The sequence below is a fragment of the Pseudorasbora parva genome, chromosome 9, assembly GCF_024679245.1.
Source record: "Pseudorasbora parva isolate DD20220531a chromosome 9, ASM2467924v1, whole genome shotgun sequence".
Taxonomy (NCBI): Eukaryota; Metazoa; Chordata; class Actinopteri; order Cypriniformes; family Gobionidae; genus Pseudorasbora; species Pseudorasbora parva.
In genome coordinates this window covers 11,305,599-11,324,217 of record NC_090180.1, presented here as the reverse complement: position 1 = coordinate 11,324,217, position 18,619 = coordinate 11,305,599, and the positions used below count along the sequence as shown (strand labels likewise).

The window sequence follows — 18,619 nt, the reverse complement described above, 5'->3', positions numbered from 1 at the left end:
TGATAAGATTAGATACTGTAATTAAGAATTTTTTAGATTTGCAATTAATAAGAGACAATGAAGCACCTTAACGCAGTATAGGGGTTAAACTTAAAATAGACATGTTCCATAACATTAGCTCCATAAAACAGATGAGGAGCAAGATACTATTAACTAATTCAAAATTAATTCAAAAGCCATAACCACAATGACATATTACGTAACAATTAGTTAATAGTCATGTGCCTCAACAAGTAAAGTCATACTATAATTTTGCCAATTGTTATGATTAATGATTAATTAAACAGACAACTGAGAGTCGGAATGCATGGCTTTGAATACATGAATTTACATTATTAGTTAATGTAATATGTTATTAGGGAATTAATGATGTCAATCGCAATTCATATATTACTTAATCTATTAATCATAGAGAATGTTTATTAGTTGCTGATGCAGTAATCATTAATAAATGGTTTAGTTATTCATTTGTAATACATTAACTCATGATTATCTGTGCATTAGTTAGGCATGAATTATAATAGTGCACCTGTATTGTAAAATGTTACTGATGTTTTCATAGTAAATTGTGTGCCGCAAAATAAAAAAATTGGGGAAACACTGAGCTAACGTTAGTGTGGCAAACCTGACTTGTCAGCTTTTCCAAGTCTATACCCGACTGGATCATCCATGACCGACCAGACCGGTTCGGAAATCAAGTGTAATAAATACTTAATACTTGGAGCGGGCATGGGGAAATGTATTGGAGTAAAAAGTAAACTTTGCCTTTAATATTGTAGTGGAGTAAGAGTAAAAGTAGATGCAAATAAAATATACTCAAGTAAAGTACAGATCCCCAAAAAAAATACTTAAGTAAAGTATCAAAGTATTTTTACTTGACTACTTACCACCCCTGCTCATTACAGAGACGCACATCACCTAATATGCTTAATTGGTAGTAGGCTTTCCAGCCTATACAGCTTGGAGTAAGACAACATGCATAACGAGGATGATGTGGTCAAAATAATAATTTGCCTAATAATTCTGCACTCCCGGTATATTAGTCTCCATTTAGTTTACATCAGTATGTGTTTATAAATTAGCTTTTTATACGAGTCATTCCTATAATTTGTGCCTTTTGAGATGAAAGAAATGTTTTAATAAGACTTACACCTCAATCGCATGTCGATAATAAAACTATTGTTATTTATAGCAACATTTCAAACACATGACTGACAATTTATCCTGTTACAAACAATTAATAGACTATTAAAGCCAATTGTAATGAAGCTGTATACAGTCATTATTAGTATTTGAATATCATATAGTTTACTTTATGGAGGCAATGTGTGGATACTTAAAGGGATAGTTCACCCAAAAAATTGAAATTCTGTCATAATTTATGTTGTTCCAAACTATGAATTTATTTTCTTCTTCTGAACACAAAATAACATATTTTAAAGAATATGGGGAACTAGTTGATAGACCCCATTGACTGCTATAGTATTTTATTTTCACAACTATGGAAATCAATGGAGTTCATCACCTTCAGTTGACAGGATTTTCTAACCCTTAAAGCACCATGTCAGTGGAATACTAGTTCGAGGACTTTTATTGTAAAATTCGAAACCGGAAGCCACTTATTGAAGCTAGATTCCATTGATACTAATGGTCGATTTGCCGGGATACGAAGCGGATGGGAGAGTTCGGGTGTCGTGTTTACGGTAAATCTAGGATTTTGCATTTGTAAACACAGTAACGCTGTTAGGATAACGCATTCAACATGTGCAAATTTCTTGAGTTGCAGGGTTACGGCCGCTAACGTGCATCTGAAAGAAATAATCATGTCTGGTTGAAATGACTCGTATGATTTTTGGGCTACTAGCAGCCGTGACTGTATTGTTTTCTAAAACTCATTCTTTATCATAAAAATAACGATTCTATGGTTATGTACTGGTCAGTATTTCAAATTGGACTACACGTATGTTTTTAACACATCTACACGGTAAACTCAGAAGCTCGTGTAGGAACAAAAACTGCTAGTTCTGGTGTCCTGACAACCGTTACTGTTACAGTCAGCTGCAACCAGAAACAGTAAAGCCAGATTAAAATATTTGATTTTATAATTTGTCGTAAATTGAAGGTCATTACCCTAGTCATAACTCTAGTAAACATATTTTGAATAAGATGACATTATTGCGAGAAGCATCGCTACCTGATGTTTGTGAAAAATACCTTCAGTGGTGTTTTGCGATTTATTACATTTTAAGAGATCTTATTATTAGGTTCATATTTTAATGCATGCGCGCTAAACGTCTGAAAAAGTTGTCCCATGCTGACGCTATTGGAGTGGTTGTACATCATGTCTTTGGCGTGAGCATTTCAGAGAATCCAGTACTGTTCAGCAGCCAGTGTGCTGTGCTCTTTGTTTGAAGTAAACTCGTTTATCTTCTGTATCCCACGCTGCATTATGTCCTTTTTATGTTCTGCTTTTTCAGGAAGAACGTGAGAGGTCGTGAAGATGAGTTCTCAGCAGTATCCACGTCCAGGACTGCCATCTGGCCTGGGTCAAGGACAGACACCAGGCAGTAACACTACAGGACTTTCAGCAAGTCAAAAGAACACAGGTTTAAGACACACTGACTTTTACAAACTAGACCTTCATGCCAACACCTCTGTTATGTTAATTAAGGCTTAACAGATCATTATAAATATTTATTTGTGTACATTACAATAAAATGTTAGTGGTCGCTAAGATATTTGTAATATAGTTATGCATTCTAATCTTTCTAGAAGTCATTCTAATGCAGATCCAGTGCTCAAAAACATTTCTTATTATCATCAATGTTGAAAACAGTTGTGCTGCTTAATATTTTACAAAATAACTGCATTTATATGACAAATCTTTTGAAATATTATAAATGCTTTTACTGTCGCTTTTGTGAAATTTAATGCATCCTTGCTGACCCTAAATATTTGAACAGTAGTGCATTTAAAAATGGACCGCTGGTTGAAAACCCGGGCATTAATACATTAAATGTGGACAACAACAAGTCTATGTCATTAAACACTTCACACCATCAATCATGACTTAGCATGGTTTCATTAAGGAGGACATGAAGACTCTAATCATGCTCCACGTGAGCTGATGTCCAGCGGAGCCACAGCGTTCAGAGATGACAAGCAGGAGACGGTAGTGGTGCGACCCTACCCCCAACCCCAGACTCAGCCCCCGCCCCACGGAACAGCTCCAACTCTGCCCCCTCCTCTCCCTCAGCACCTCCCTATCCAGCCAGGCACACCCGTCTCTGTGTCAGCAGCACCATCTTCCCACCTCCCTCAGGGTCTTTCCCTGGCCTTCACTGAAGGTCCTCTGAAGGTACATGGTTTTGGGGCCTTTGATACTTAAAGGGTTAGTTCACCCAAAAATGAAATTGATGTCATTAATGACTCACCCTAATGTTGTTCCACACCCGTAAGACCTCTGTTCATCTTCGGAACACAGTTTAAGATATTTTAGATTTTAGTCCCAGTCTATGCACACTTTACTGTCCATGGCCAGAAAGGGAATAAAACATCATCAAAGTAGTCCATATGTGACATCAGTTGGTTGATTAGAATCTCTTGAAGCATCGAAAATACATTTTGGTCCAAAAATAACAAAAAGTACGAATTTATTCAGCATTGTCTTCCCTTCCGTGTTACTCAAATAAAGATTCAAACAGCCATGATCAGTCAATGATTCGGATCGCCAGTGTCACGTGATTTCAGCAGTTTGACACACGTGATTCACGTGACTTTGCTGAATAAAGTCGTAGTTTTTTATATTTTGGGACCAAAATGTATTCTCAGTGCTTTAAGAGATTCTAATCAACCAACTGGTTAATTACGGGTGTGAAACAACATTAGGGTGAGTCATTAATGACATCAATTTCATTTTTGGGTGAACTAACCTTTTAAAGCTAATCCTTCTTGTCTTCTCCTTGAAAATGTCAAATGTAAGCAAATGTAAATAGGTTTGTCCATGTTTGCCTACATCGCTCTTCTCTTTACTCCAGTCTGCCCTGAAGACGACCATGCCAAGCCGTGTGATAGCTCCAGCACCTGTGTCAACACCGGGACACCTCACCCTCCCTTCTAAGATACCTGGTCATATCTCCACTGCCATGGAGTCTACACAGGTACTTCAACTTTATGTTCAAATAAATACAATCACTCAACTAAATTAATTATATTAACTAAATTAGATCTGCCCACAATGTCGCTATATGATAATTGAAATGAGCTAGATGACATCACCGTTTACTCCAAAGCGTCTGTACAGCCGAATCAAATTCTGTGGCATTATTTTCCTGTTAACACTGTGAAGCTGCTTTGAAACAATCTGCATTGTAAGAAGCGCTATATAAATAAAGTTGACTTGACAGGCCTCTGGTATTCCTGTGGCGACCATCAGTGGTCAGCAGGTTGGTAAAAGTTTTAGAAATGTTTTTAAAAAAATTGTTGCATTTGAAGTTACTTGGTTTCTCCAGGTGTGTATATTATATTATATTATATTATCACTTAAGGGAAAAAAACATTTTTTTTTTTTTTTTTTTTTTTTTTTTTGTGCATATAGTAGCATACATACATTTTTTTACATATTTTTTGAGATGAACAGTTTTGAGATTAAATAATTTTGTATTATTTATTAAATTATTAATTTAAAATTAAATTATTTAAATAAATTATTATTATTTTTATTCAGTGGATAATAGTAATTGTTGATTTATTTAATGTTGAATATTTGTTGGACACATTCATTTAAGATGGTAAAAATATTATTAGCAAAATATTTTATTTAAGCAAAAAGTTAAAATGACAGACTTTGGGTAAGATGACATTGCCTAGAGGCAGAAAGCTCACCATAGTATTTTTTTAAAAATGAATAATTGTTATAATTTAGGGATTAATTGAATCATTATTCTCTAATAATTATTTGCCAAAATAAACATGTGCATAGATTTTTTGTTGTCAAATATTTTACATTAATGCACATTCTTCAAAAAACCTTTATTTGTAAGTTATAAAAAAAATCATATTCTGAAAATCAGTGTTGCCACAGTTACTTTGAAAAAGTCATCTGATTACGTTTACTCCTTTAAAAAGTAACTTGGGTACTTAACAAATTACTTGATTTTAAAAGTAACTAAGAGTACAAGTTACTTTATTAGTTACATTCAGCAGATGCCGACAACACCTCTGCCGCGTCAACATAGAAATGACAACCGTTTTTGTGAACACTTACTTTATTGGAAGTGCATTTTTAACAGTAATGTCAGCAATGTATCTCCTGACATTTTAAATTAAAATTAAAAATATTTCCAGAAAAAATACTCTCCCCAAGAAGCAAGAAGAAAGCAAAAATGTATATTTTTTATTGTTTACTTAGGAAAATGACTATAATAGTAACTTACAGTGACTTGGATAAATTACTTTAATCTGATTACTGGTTTGGGAATAGTAACGTGTTAGATTACTCATTACTGGAATAAAGTAGTCAGATTAGAGTAACGTGTTACTCAGTAATGCATTACTGGCATCATTCCTGAAAATAATAGATGAAAGGATGTCATATTTCCCTATAAGCTGGACTTGCTGTGACTTTAAGTGTGGTTTTAATTGTCTCTCTTTTTGGTGGGGGGGTCACAATAAGGGTCACACTGGTAACCTGCATCATCTAATGACAAATGTGCAGATCATACGCAGCGGAGCATCTGCTGCTCCTCAGCATCCTTTCACCTCCCACTTACCCAGAGGTGAGTTTACAGATATATGTATCTGATATCAAACAATTTTCTGTTGGGGCACTGTCTGATTTTGTTCTGTTGTCATAGGAGCGGCTGCTGCGGCTGTGATGTCAAGCTCCAAAGGAACCACAGTGCTGAGACCAGCAGCCGGTCCAAGCTCCATCACGGGCCAGCCTACAGTCCAGCACATTATCCATCAACCAATTCAGGTTAACACATCTAACACATTTTAGGATCTGTATTAAACACAGATTCATCTACAAAGCCTGACATTTCATACATCTGTTTGTGTTACAGTCTAGGCCTATAGTCACTACCTCTCCAGCTGTGCTGCCTACAGTAGTGGCTCCAGTGACTAACACCAGACCTCAGTCTCCGGTCATCACCACGGTGGCTGCCCACTCCGACATGGTACACGGGTAAGATGCATCCAATTTAGAAAAAGCACATGCACTGACTTCATAGTAGTTGTACTGTAGAAAATTATTTTGTTTTTTAATTTTCTAGTCGTTCAGCGGTGACGATCCACCCACCCCAAGCAACCTTGAGTATCCAGCGCCCTCCACCCTCACGTGACACACCCACGCGAATCACCCTGCCCTCCCACCCAGCCATTGCTGCTCAGAAAGCTCTTTCTCACTCTGTTACACAGGTTGAATGCATTCTTCCCCATCCTTTTGGAAATATAAAAAAATACCAAGCAAAGTTATGTATCTTTATTTCTTCTGTTGTAGAAGCCAATTTTCAGCACTGTGACTCCTGTTGCTGCTGCAACAGTAGCTCCAATTCAGGCCACCAATACTGCACCGTCACCCACTACAACAGGTGATACATCTTCTCTACACTCTTGTGATTCAGAAGCCTCTAGACTATTATGTTTCAGATGTATTATAGTACTAAGAATATATACACCTTTTTTAAAGGCTCCACCCCCCACACTCAATTATCCAGTAGCAACATTGTCTCTATGACTGTGGCTTCCCACTCCTCTCATGCCACAGCAGTGACCACATCCACTATCCCTGTGGGTAAGTTACCTTTACCTCATCTGCTCTTACCACAGAAGTATAGGTATATTGTCTAATATTGTAAAGGGGATTGCACTGCGTCATGCCACATGTTTTAAAAAATCCGAAGGAATTGTTTTAGCACACTAGCGGTGCCTCTCGGCAACTGTCCGCAGCACCCAGCTACGACTCATAAGGCTTTTATCCTGCCACACCAGTTTTCTATTAAATTGTTATATTTGTCCCAAATCATCATTAGTGTACATGCTACTAACTTATCCATGTGCTGCAAGATTAGTTTAACAGCTTGAATCAAGTCTAAATATCAGAATCTGAAAAAAAATCATAATGTATCATACAAATAAACATAACATTTTATATAATCCCTTAACCCTTTATAATCTTATTTTTAAATTTTTTGGCCCTGTTGTGACATTTTTTCCCCCATACAATAACCTCAGTGAAAAAGCATATGTTACTTCCCATGTCGTGGAGTACATGGTCACACACTTCAGTTGACTTCAATAGCATAGAGAAGTGTTGCGTTTGGAGCCCGGCACATGACAAAAGAAAAAAATTGTAAATTGTGCGCACAATATAATCATTTGTTACGTTGTTTTACTAATTGTGCACATAGTATAATCATTTGTTTCATCTATTTATTATTTGTGTGCACTTTATAAAAATTAGTTGCCACAGTTAATTAACATGACCATGATTTAGTAAATTGAGGGAACTAATTATTATATTTTGTGCATGATTTACTTTATTTCATTAATTAATTAATTAATCTTGTCCACATATATATATATATTTTTCCTGAATGTCATGTTCTGGGCTTCTTAGTAATGATGATAAATTGGATGATGAAAAACTCAATGAAGTTTGGAAATACCCTGGATTATGACACAAACCATAGATTTTATAAAGACAGTATACAGAAATCAGCTGCATGGAGATAGATTGCTGATGTTCTTAGATTTGTTTTAGGTGAGATTCTCAATTAATTCCGTACGCCCCAAGGTATAATGTTCTGTGAATGAGATTAGTAATGATTGTATTTGATTGTACAGTACTGTCATAACATATCTTAATTTCATAATGTCTTTAAACATAAAAATATTGTAGATCACAAACTGACAATAGAATGTGTGTATCTGGTGTGTTGAGTTGTCCCAGATGCGACACCTTAGTATGTTAAAAGGGCTAGTTCACCCAAAAATGAAATTGATTTCATTAATGTCGTTCCACGCCCATAAGACCTCCGTTCATCTTCGGAACACAGTTGAAGATATTTTATATTTTAGTCCCAGAGCATAAGCAGTCTATGCACACTGTACTCTCCAGAAAGTTAATAAAAACATCATCAAAGTAGTCCAAATGAGACATCAGTTGGTTGATAAGAATCTCTTGAAGCATCGAAAAAATACATTTTGGTCCAAAAATATAAAAACCTACGACTTTATTCAGCATTGTCTTCTCTTCCGTGTTCCTCAAATAAAGATTCAAACGGCCATGAATCAGTGAATCGATCAATGATTCGGATCGTCAATGTCACGTGATTTCAGCAGTTTGACACGTGATCCAAACTGCTGAAATCACGTGACATTGATGATCCGAATCCGATTTGTCTTTCAAACTCCCTCTACACGGTGTGCACGCTATTGGATAGCGCTACAACCAACCAGTGCAACGAAGATGACACGGAGCTAGTTGAAAGATTAAACTTCCGCCGTATCCGGTCGGCAAAACACTGAACACATCTTCGCTTTTTAATAATGACTTTACTTCTGTGCAGTTCTTTTCTCAGAGAAAAGCTTAACTCCAAGTCTTCCAGAGTCACAGTCAAAGCTGATTCAAAAGGCCGCCATTCGCCAGCTTCTGTGTTTACTAGAAGCACACAAGCGCAACTAGGACAACACTTGCGAGAGATTAGATTTGCTGCTGCTAGTGTGCGTCTAGATTTCTAGGCTACCAAATCTGCATATTAGTATGATTTCTGTAGGATTGTGTGATACTGAAGACTAGAGTAATGATGCTAAAAATTACAGGAATTAATGACTATTTAAAGGGGTACTTCAGCGTTGGGAAGATTAATCTTTATTTAAACTGGGTCATCAATGCAGTAGAAATGTAAAATTATTTTTGAATTTGGTGCCTTCTAGACCAAGAAAAGACAGAAAATGTATTTTTGTCTCATGGGGATGAAAGACTACAATTCCCAGAATGCTTCGCTGCCCTGTGAGGCCATTCCCAAAGCCACCAACTTGATTAGTGACGGAGTTAGAGAAGAAACTACAATTAAAAACTGAACGTGTCTGTTCAATTTAATGAGTGAGTCACCGCGCGAGTATCACAGCACTGAGCACTAACTGCAGGAGTGATGAGAGCTGAAGTAATCGCGACTACACTCGCGGCATACATTCACAACGCGAGGTCAGTCTGGCGCGTTTCAGTTTATGCCTTTGCAAGCTTAACTTTCATAGAAATTAATTTGAGAAGTTAAAAGACTTACATTGCTCACCATAGTCCTTTTAAATGAGTGCCTGTAGCTGCCTGCTGAGCTCTCCCTGCAAGCTGAGTGTAATCTCCATCCCCCATGCGCGGATTCAAAACATGCAGAAATGGCTCCCTCTGCTGGCTGTAGTCTTTAGCCTTTGGGCAAACATTCCTCCTATGATGCAAAAATCGTCAATTTGCATCATAGGAGGAACTTTTCCAGAAATAAAATGCATAAATCTCTTGTCTCAGGGGGATATGAGGGGGGAAAGCACAATCATTTGAATATACTCCAGGGTTTCTACTGATACAAAGGCATATGCTAATCGCTAAAGTAACCCTTTAAAATAGATTACAATAAAAAATATTTTAAATTGAAAATATTTCTAAATATTACAGTTATTTTACTGAAGATTTGATCAAATAAATGGAGTTGTGTTGAGCATAAGAGACTTCTTTCAAAACAAAAAAATCTTACCAACCCTTACACTTTTGATCAGTAGTATATTGACATTAGCTGAATATGTTGGACTACACCAGATTTTTGTGTGTGATTTAAGCCAAGTTTTAGCACAATTTATTATGCCATTTGTCATTTTATTCTTGTTCTCATTGTATGATTTTGGCACAGCATCCTGTGATGCCTTGACAGAGCAATTGTTTGCATTGTTTTTACTAGCAGATTTTCCAGGAAGATTTTGCTTGTAAAATGGTTACATTTTTACCTGAAGGAATTCATTTAGGAGTTTGATTTGCCCCTTCTGTCACGTTTAGCTAAAGTCGTTCCCCAGCCCAACACACACATATCACCACGCATCCAATCCGAATACACTGGAGAAAGGGGCAACCTCATCCCTATCTCTGGTCATCGTTCCTCTCCCAACCCCATCACCATGGAGAACCGCGCTGACAACAGGTAGAAATCCTCTCCATTCAATATATTGAAGAAATGATTCTCCTTTTCACCTACTTTACATTTGAAATGTGATTTGGCCACAAACTGGCAATCCCCAGATCAGGTTTATTCTGTTTGCACTGCTTTTAATAGGTTGTTTTATGGCTTTCCACAGACAATCTGTTCCAGTGCAGTTTCAGTACTTTCTGCCTACCTACCCATCAGCTCCATATCCGCTGACCCACACTTACACCCCTATCACCAGCTCTGTGTCATCCATACGCCCTTATCCAGGTACTATGTGGTGCTTAAATTAGATGAAGCTAAATGATTTTCTTGCACAAGAAACTTGATTGAATTTGGTGGGTACTAATTAATCTTGGCTTAGGGTCATTAACATTTGTTTGCTGTGTGGACACAGTTACTGCTCAGGCGCCCAGTGCAGCCATGCCAGCCCAAGCTGGTGTAGGAGTTGCGTCTGCAGTTCACCTGAACTCTATGCAGCTGATGACGGTGGACCGCATCACCCAGATAAACACTCAGAACATCCAACCGGCTGCCATGACAGCGCAGGGCATCCAGCCCACGCCCATCCCAGCCCAGGGCCTCCATACGTCTGCCCAGATTACTACCACAAGCATTCAACCTACACAGGTCAACCAACAACAACCCCCAGCAGAGTCTAAAGCTTCAGGTGAGAAGCCTCAGACCAGCTTCATTCATTCATTTTTTCATTCATTTTTCATTTATTCCAGGCAATGGCACAAAAAGTACAAGGTAGCTTTGAATCTTACATTAGTGTCCACCTTTAGTTCTCTTCACACATGTTCCTACAAACCTTTCTTACCGATGAGTGTCTTTCTATGTTGTTTTTCTTCAGTTGTACTGGCCGATGGTTCCACTTTAGTGGCTAACTCTATTAGCAATGCGTTCAGCAACAGTCAGCCTGCTACCACTGTGGCCCAGACGCACAATCAGAGTGCCAACGCTGGAACCCCCTCCCTTGTGACGTCCCCTCGACCAAGCATTCTGCGCAAGAAACCTGCCAATGAAGGGTAAATATGACAAACTCAATATTGTAATTTTCTTGACAATGATGTCCTAATCATATTTCACCCCAAAACTACTTAATTACAGTATTATAGTATTAGATAATATCTATAATGAAACTCATATTGTCCAGACACAATTTATAAAATGACAGAATGATTAATAAATTACTAATATCATGATTCTGATTTAAATCTTTCGTCACTCACATCACATCATAAGACAACTGTGGCTAGTTGCTTGTTAATTATTATTAAGATACTGGCACAATGGGGAAAAAATATGACTAGATTTTGAACAACACTTTTTTTTGTTCATGAGTAGGTTAAAAGAAAACAATTGTAGTTTTAGTTTTTTTTAACAATGACTGCTGGTATGAATCACCTGTAAAAAGTTTCTACGGTATATTTTAGAAGTTTAAAAAAAAATGACATTCTCAAGATTAAAGGTAAGTCTTATTTCAAAACGGACTCGGGCAAAGTCTAATAACAAACTTGTAGCCAATCAGCAGGTAGGGGGCGTGTCTACTAACAATGGGGAGAAGAGAGCACTAAGTGCACGTCATTATTCAAAATATACGAGTCACATGAGACAGACATTAGCCGATAACTAATATATGATGGCTTTTGCTTGAATATGCTTGTGTGTCATGTTCGCTTGTTTGTCTGTTTGCGATCGTATTGTCACTCACTTCAGCGATGATAAAGAGCCTGTTCATTTCCACACCGTATGGAGCATCTAAATTTCCTCACTGTCTGTTTCCAGCATCAGCTTACAAAATGTGTCAAACAAGTAAGATACTGTACTACTAATATATGTTTGTTTCCTCTTTTCATGATCTAGATGTCCCTTTTCCGGTCATAATTGTAATGTCTTTAGTTTGACTTAGCTACAATCGAGTTCATGAGAACTTTGTGCTTTGTGATCGCTATAACTCTAATCTGGTCATAACTGTAATATGTTTTTAGCTAGACTATCATGCTTGTGTACTATCGAGTTGTTCATGAGAACGGTTTGTTGTTTTGCGATGGAAGGGGTGACTTTTTTTCATTGAATATTCAACCTGGATTACTAACACACAGATCCTACCAGTTGTTGCCCTGGTTACATATGTGTGTGGCGGAGCTATCAAAATAGGGGCGAGACCCTTTTGGGGGTAGGGGCGTGTTTGTTTTGGTGATTTGAAATATCAACAACGGTTACCAGAAAGCACTTACCCCAGCTTTAATCTGTCTCTTTGATTTATTAAAGTGCTGCTGTTAGGAAGAACCTGATTCCAGGTCAGCTCAGTGACTCCACAACCCCCAGAATTGATGGACACATCAGGAGTGCATCAGGATCACCTCGTCCTGCAGGGTATGAAGTATTCAAATTGATTTTGAGATCTTTAGGTTCATTTAACCACTTAATCCTACTCTTTTTAGTATCACTTGGTCTTAAATTGCAGCTCCGCTTTATAAACACTAAATCTCCAAAACCTTTGGTAGGGTGAAGCCCAAACCTGACATACACATGAGCCTCGCTCCATCAGTAGCTGCGGCAATGGAGGCTATTCCTAGCCAGGGAAATGAACAGCAACCACAACACGTGGGACCACCTCCCTCCCAGCTAGCCTCTCAACCTCTCCCCTCCCTCCTGACGTCAGCCACGCCTCCCTCTCAACCCACTCCTGCTCTCTCAGCCATACCCGCTGCCATGGCAGTCACCCCGCCAATCCCCTCCATGGCCAATGTAGTGGCCCCGCCCACTCAGCCAGCAGCCAGCACCACCTCAGCATGTGCCATCAGCTCAACCCTCCCAGAGATTAATATTAAGCAAGAGGCGGAGCCTATGGATACTACAAAACCAGGTGAGATATTTATGCAAACAAGGTTTTACAATAGAAATCCACCTATATATTAGCTTAAAAATGAAGATATATTTAATCCACTGGTATTTTACATACTCTTGCCAGTGCTGCATTGTGTGTATATACTGAAACATTGAAAAATCATGCTACATCAGACATAACATATCAGGAGCCAGAAGTATTAACTGATGAAGCAGTTTCTTTCACCTCAAACCCTCTGTGGCTTCAGGGCCAAACAGTGGTGCACAGATGTTGGCAGTCGCTGCTACAGACATCACCCTGGGAGCCTCACCCAGAAAGAAGCCCCGCAAGCAACAGCACGTCATCTCCACTGAGGAGAGCGAGATGATGGAGACCAACAGCACAGATGAGGAGAAATTCCCACCCAAACCCCTCAGCCTACGTGCAGAGAAACGCAAGTCCCCTCCGAAAGAATATATTGGTACGTTTCATTACCTTGAAACTGTATCCTTAAGGTTTTTAGAAACTGAAGATGATTTACCAAGATCTAGAAAGGTTTTTGAGGTTCGATAGTTCATTTTATAGTAGAGGTCTGCACGGAATGTATTTTTTTCAAGATTATGTACCGCTTCCGCCAAAATTGTTATTTTTCCACCTAAAAGGTTTGCGTTTTGTCCTGTTCCCCACCCGCAAAAGCCTGTAGGAAGAGGTCTTGTTCCAGTGTCTATAGGCTTTTTTTTTTCTTTTTCTTTTTATTTCCACACACCCAATGCTTCACATCTCCAGTTACAGACTTCTGTGTGCTGTTAATATTAGATTATTATATTTTCTAATAATTAAGTCATTCCTTTCTCCCGTTTCAGTATCTTCCCTACATTTTTATGCAGTTTGGTTCAATAACTGTGTAAGTTCATTAGTTATGAATGAGTTCAAATGCAGCTATGAAGCAGCTCTGGAGAAAAGTTGATCTAGCTCAGTTCAGTTCTGATCCAATAGTTTTAGTGCTTTTAAATCAATGATGTTGCTGCATATTGAGTGTCCCCAACTAAGCAAGCAAAAGTGGCAAGGAACCCAAACTCCAGAAAAAAATCATTAAGAAACCAGACTCAATCGAGGGACCAGATAAAAACTGCAAATGATATTTCACATTTGGTTTCACATCTTTATAAATGTTGTTTTATAATTTACAAAAATAATTAAAATAATAAAATATTATTTAATAATTGAAATTAAATACTTTTAATAATCTACATTGCAGAAGGCTACTGCTAGTTGGGGCATGATTGCCATGAAAATTGTGACACAATGCAATAAAAGAAAAACTCAATGGTTCTCAAATAGTACATTTTCTGTATTTTAATATACTTAAAAATGTTTTTAAAAATTACTTTTATGATACCTCCAGCTGTTTTGGTTAAAAAAAAAAACTCACTACTTTTTCTGTGGAGGCTGTGTCCACCAAAGCGTTTTTCACGCAGCTGGCTGACGTTTTCAATGGAGCGTTGCATTTGGGAAAGCCTGAAGCATAACGAGTCGCTGAGCGCTCAGCCTTTTTTACTGGTCGTCGAGAGTTGAAGAATGTTCAACTTTGAGTAAAATGCAGCGCTCATCACTGTTACGTTTCACCCAGCCATCCAATCACAGTGGAGGAAGGGCGGGACAAATACAACACAGATTACAACAAGCAATATTAACAGAACAAAATGATTTAAAACAAGAGCGAGAGCAAATACTTCACATTGTATCTGCAATTATATATAGAATCAATACAGAAACAAACTACCTGGGAAATTAGTTACACTTCCACAGAGCCTCAACTGAAGAAAAAAAACGCTCCCCTGCCAAAATGCTCTCAAGCGCCCACAGCGATGTGTTTTCAGCTGACTAAAAACGCTTTGGTGGACACATAGCCTAAGAATCCTTACTGCCTTCTACATGCAAAAGTCCACCAACCTTTGTTCTAAGTAGAACATTATGAAATGGCAATGGAGACAGTGTCGCAATATAATTGAACCGAGGCCAAATGTAATGGCATTGCTGGAATAAGATAAACCCACATAGTGATAAAGATAAGAATCATCTTGGCGGTTTGTAAGTTGTTCTGGAGATGCTCTGATGGCAGCAATAGTGGGACTAGCTTTAGTTTTGGCATATCACAAATTGTGTAATGATTTGTGTTCACTTTAAGAAACTCTGTTTCATTAAAAGACATTGTGGCTCCTGTAATGCCAATATTTAGTGTGTCTGTTTCACTGCAGATGAAGAAGGAGTTCGGTATGTTCCTACCCGTGTCCGGCCTCCGGTCACTCTGCTGCGCCACTACCGCAACCCCTGGAAAGCGGCGTACCACCACTTTCAGAAATACAGCGACATCCGTGTCAAGGGTCTGTCTTGGCTCATCACACTGTATATTATTGTCCTTATTGCATTAATACAATAAATACAGTCTGTCATCAGTCATTCATTAATACAAGCTTATGTTATCATATCAGAGGACAAGAAGGGAACCCTGCAGGATGTAGCCAATCAGAAGGGAGTGGTGTGCAGAGCCCAGGGCTGGAAAATTCACCTCTGTGCAGCTCAGCTCATGCAGCTGGTAAAACATTCTCTGAGGCTTTAATTCAGTGGAATATTACCATTCGTAACCGGCATTAATTCAGTCATAACCGTGGATATGTCAAGCTTCAGACTGAATGTGTTTTGTCACCTGCCTGCAGACTAATCTGGAGCATGATGTCTATAGTCGTCTGACGACTCTCCAGGAAGGCCTCATCCCAAAGAAGAAAGCTGGAGCCGATGATGATCTTCACCGTATAAATGAGCTCATACAGGTGAGAGCCACTGATCACTTTTAACCACACGATAACTTTCAAATCGGTGAAACCTTTGCTTGCTTAAACCTTCTTTTGGAGATCTGTCATTACATGCACAATATATTGGCATCACGTCATTTATCTGATTGTAGTTCGGTTCTTGGGTGTAAGGAAGAAGGCGGGGTCGGCTGGACTGAGACTCTGGTTTTTATTTACTCTCTCTACAATAAACATAACAGGCGCACGTGGGCGCATCAAACACAAGCCGCTGCTCCAAAGTGTTTCTCAATCAATCTCTGCTTTCACGATCACTCGCCACAGTCAGCACACCGTCTCAGTCCCAGTCCAAAACTCTCTCTCTCTCGTCTCTCTCTGTCGTGGCTTTTAAGCCGTCTCTCCACGCCAACTACTGCAATCAGAGACAGGTGTTATTCATTTGCACTTGACCCACTAACGCCCCGCTCGGCTCCGCCTTCCCTCTCCCTCTGCCGATCCCGCAAAACCACGCCTCCCCTGCCACACTGATGTTACTTTTTTTTATTATTCAGTGCCAACCTTGGATATCGTATGCTAATTTCCTCTATTTTTATGTTTAGATTACTATAAGTGAGCTTTGTGTCATTGCAATGCTCACTTAAAGGTAATCTTTTAAAAACACCAGTAAATTACACTGTTAAATGTAATCTTTAGCAAATCTTAAAATGGATATCCATTCTGGTGTGATGCTTAAATTCATTTGTAGCATTTAAAACAATTTTTTTTATTTTTTTATTGATTTATTTAAACTTTTAATATCAGCCATTTATTGGTTATAACATGAACTAGAATATCTGTGCATCAAAACTTAAAAAAAAAAAAAATCTTAATACTATATCTTAATACTCTTGTTTTCTATACTGTATAGTGGTGTCAATTTTAAAAAAGTATGCACACAGCCATTCAAACGTTTAAGGGTCAATAAGATTTTTAGTTTTCGGAAAGTCTGTAATGCTCACCAGGGCTGCATTTATTTGATCATAAATGCAGTAAAAACAGTAATATTGTAATATATTATTATAGATTAAAATAACTTTTCTGTTTTTATGTACTTTTTAAAATATAATGTATTCCTGTGATGGCAGGCTGAATTTTCATTTAATTTGAATGTGCTGTTTTGCTGCTCAAGAAAGATTTCTTATGATGTTGAAAACAGTAGTGCAGGTTAATATTGTGGAAACAGTGATTCATTGTTTCGTTGTTGATGAACAAAGTTCAAAAGCATTTATATGAAATCGAAATCTTGTATAACATCATAAATGTTTTATTGTCTCTTGATCCTTGCTGAATAAAAGTCTTTTACTTTCTTTCTATCTTTCTTTTGAGTGGTAGTTACACAATTGATGTTAACCATAATACTGTTTCAATGCATAGGGCAACATGCAGCGCTGCAAGCTGGTGATGGACCAGATCACGGAAGCTCGTGATTCCATGTTAAAGGTGCTGGATCACAAGGAGCGTGTCATGAAGCTCCTCAACAAGAACAGCAGCACTAAGAAGCTCAATAAGCTGAAGCGCAAGGACAGAGCGTGAGATACTCGGACTGGGCCACACTGACCTGATGTGGGACAGGGTTCAGCATGACCACAGAACCTCCTGCTCCATGACCTTTAGCATGCAGGCACACTACCCTGCCTCACACTGTCCCTACCAGAGTCCCGAGTCCTGATCTGATGGCAAGACATCTTTATCTGGCAAGCCCTTCCTCTCCCAGCACACATAAAATCTGTAGGAAATGACAATGTTAAATTAACCACAATATGCATCTTTGACTGTATCTTCACTGAAATATGAATGTCTAAATGTTTCATTTTAAACAATACACCTGCTCACAGAGGTTATTTTAGGGAAGTTATTGGATGTTGAATATTCCATTTTAAAATTCTACATAAGTAGATATCAGTAAAAGCAATGCTGTACATCTTCAAATCTATAGATTATATTTACCACTTTTTCATTTGGGTGCCTTGAACGATGACCTGGCATTGACAGTCGTCTGTACTGTATTAAACACCAGATGGCAGTATTTCGTAATGGCCGTTCTTCATACCGAAAGGTTTCCATTTTGTATTGTAGCACTTGAAACAATAAGAATTGAGAAGCCATATCAACACCATCCTCGCTGTCCTAAATGAACAAAGACTGAAGTATTTTACCACAAATGATTTGTGGAAAACGTTAAAGGTGCTTTGGTTAAATGGAGTATTGTGCCTTTCTGTGTGCCTCATAAAACATGGGTTTGGTGTGATTGAAGCAGTTTTTCTGTGAAGGTTAAATGGAGGCTGAATGTCTGAATTCCCTTCTCACGTCACTATCTGTTGATTTGTGAGGAATGTTTCATGTATCGTCAGTCTTGAAGCGCTGCTCCAGTTATGGCTTTCTAGGTTTGCTCTTTGGTCGGGAGGGGCGGGGAGGATTTCATTCATGCATTAAGGGTGGTGCGAATCATGTTCAGATATGACACGTCAATCAGAATTTAGAGGAAAGACTTGTATGTAATTTACCTAAGTGTGTGTGTGTATATATATATATATATATATATATATATATATATATATATATATATATATATACATTTAAAAAATAAGCCCTTCCAATTTTTTTTCTTCATAAATGAACAATATTATGTTTCTTTTTCCAGTTAAGTTGCTTAAAGCAGTGTCATTTGTGGCAAAGATAAAGCGTTGTATACTGTTTGAATGACATTTCATGTTGCACTCCGCTGCTGAAGTAAAGACCCT

The 18,619-nt window shown here is 38.1% G+C and overlaps 1 protein-coding gene across 3 annotated transcripts; it reads left to right on the top strand.

Moving 5' to 3' along the window:
* Positions 1–1,603: 1,603 nt before the first annotated feature.
* On the top strand, positions 1,604–18,417 carry sap130b (Sin3A-associated protein b). 3 transcript variants are annotated; one of them, XM_067453901.1, is made up of 22 exons: positions 1,604–1,703; positions 2,478–2,606; positions 3,093–3,358; positions 4,038–4,160; positions 4,407–4,445; positions 5,675–5,777; positions 5,856–5,977; positions 6,066–6,187; positions 6,276–6,420; positions 6,503–6,593; positions 6,692–6,796; positions 10,049–10,190; positions 10,345–10,463; positions 10,591–10,863; positions 11,050–11,224; positions 12,471–12,575; positions 12,707–13,068; positions 13,298–13,510; positions 15,288–15,413; positions 15,522–15,625; positions 15,747–15,860; positions 17,253–18,417. In XM_067453901.1, the coding sequence occupies exons 2-22, from the start codon at positions 2,501–2,503 to the stop codon at positions 17,409–17,411; spliced, it is 3,114 nt and encodes a 1,037-aa protein (XP_067310002.1). In that variant the 5' UTR covers positions 1,604–1,703; positions 2,478–2,500; the 3' UTR covers positions 17,412–18,417. The 3 variants fall into 3 exon arrangements, with proteins under 3 accessions (XP_067310002.1, XP_067310001.1, XP_067310004.1); XM_067453900.1 differs by having other exon boundaries at positions 3,090–3,358; XM_067453903.1 differs by lacking the exon at positions 4,407–4,445 and having other exon boundaries at positions 3,090–3,358.
* The last annotated feature ends 202 nt before the right edge of the window (positions 18,418–18,619 follow it).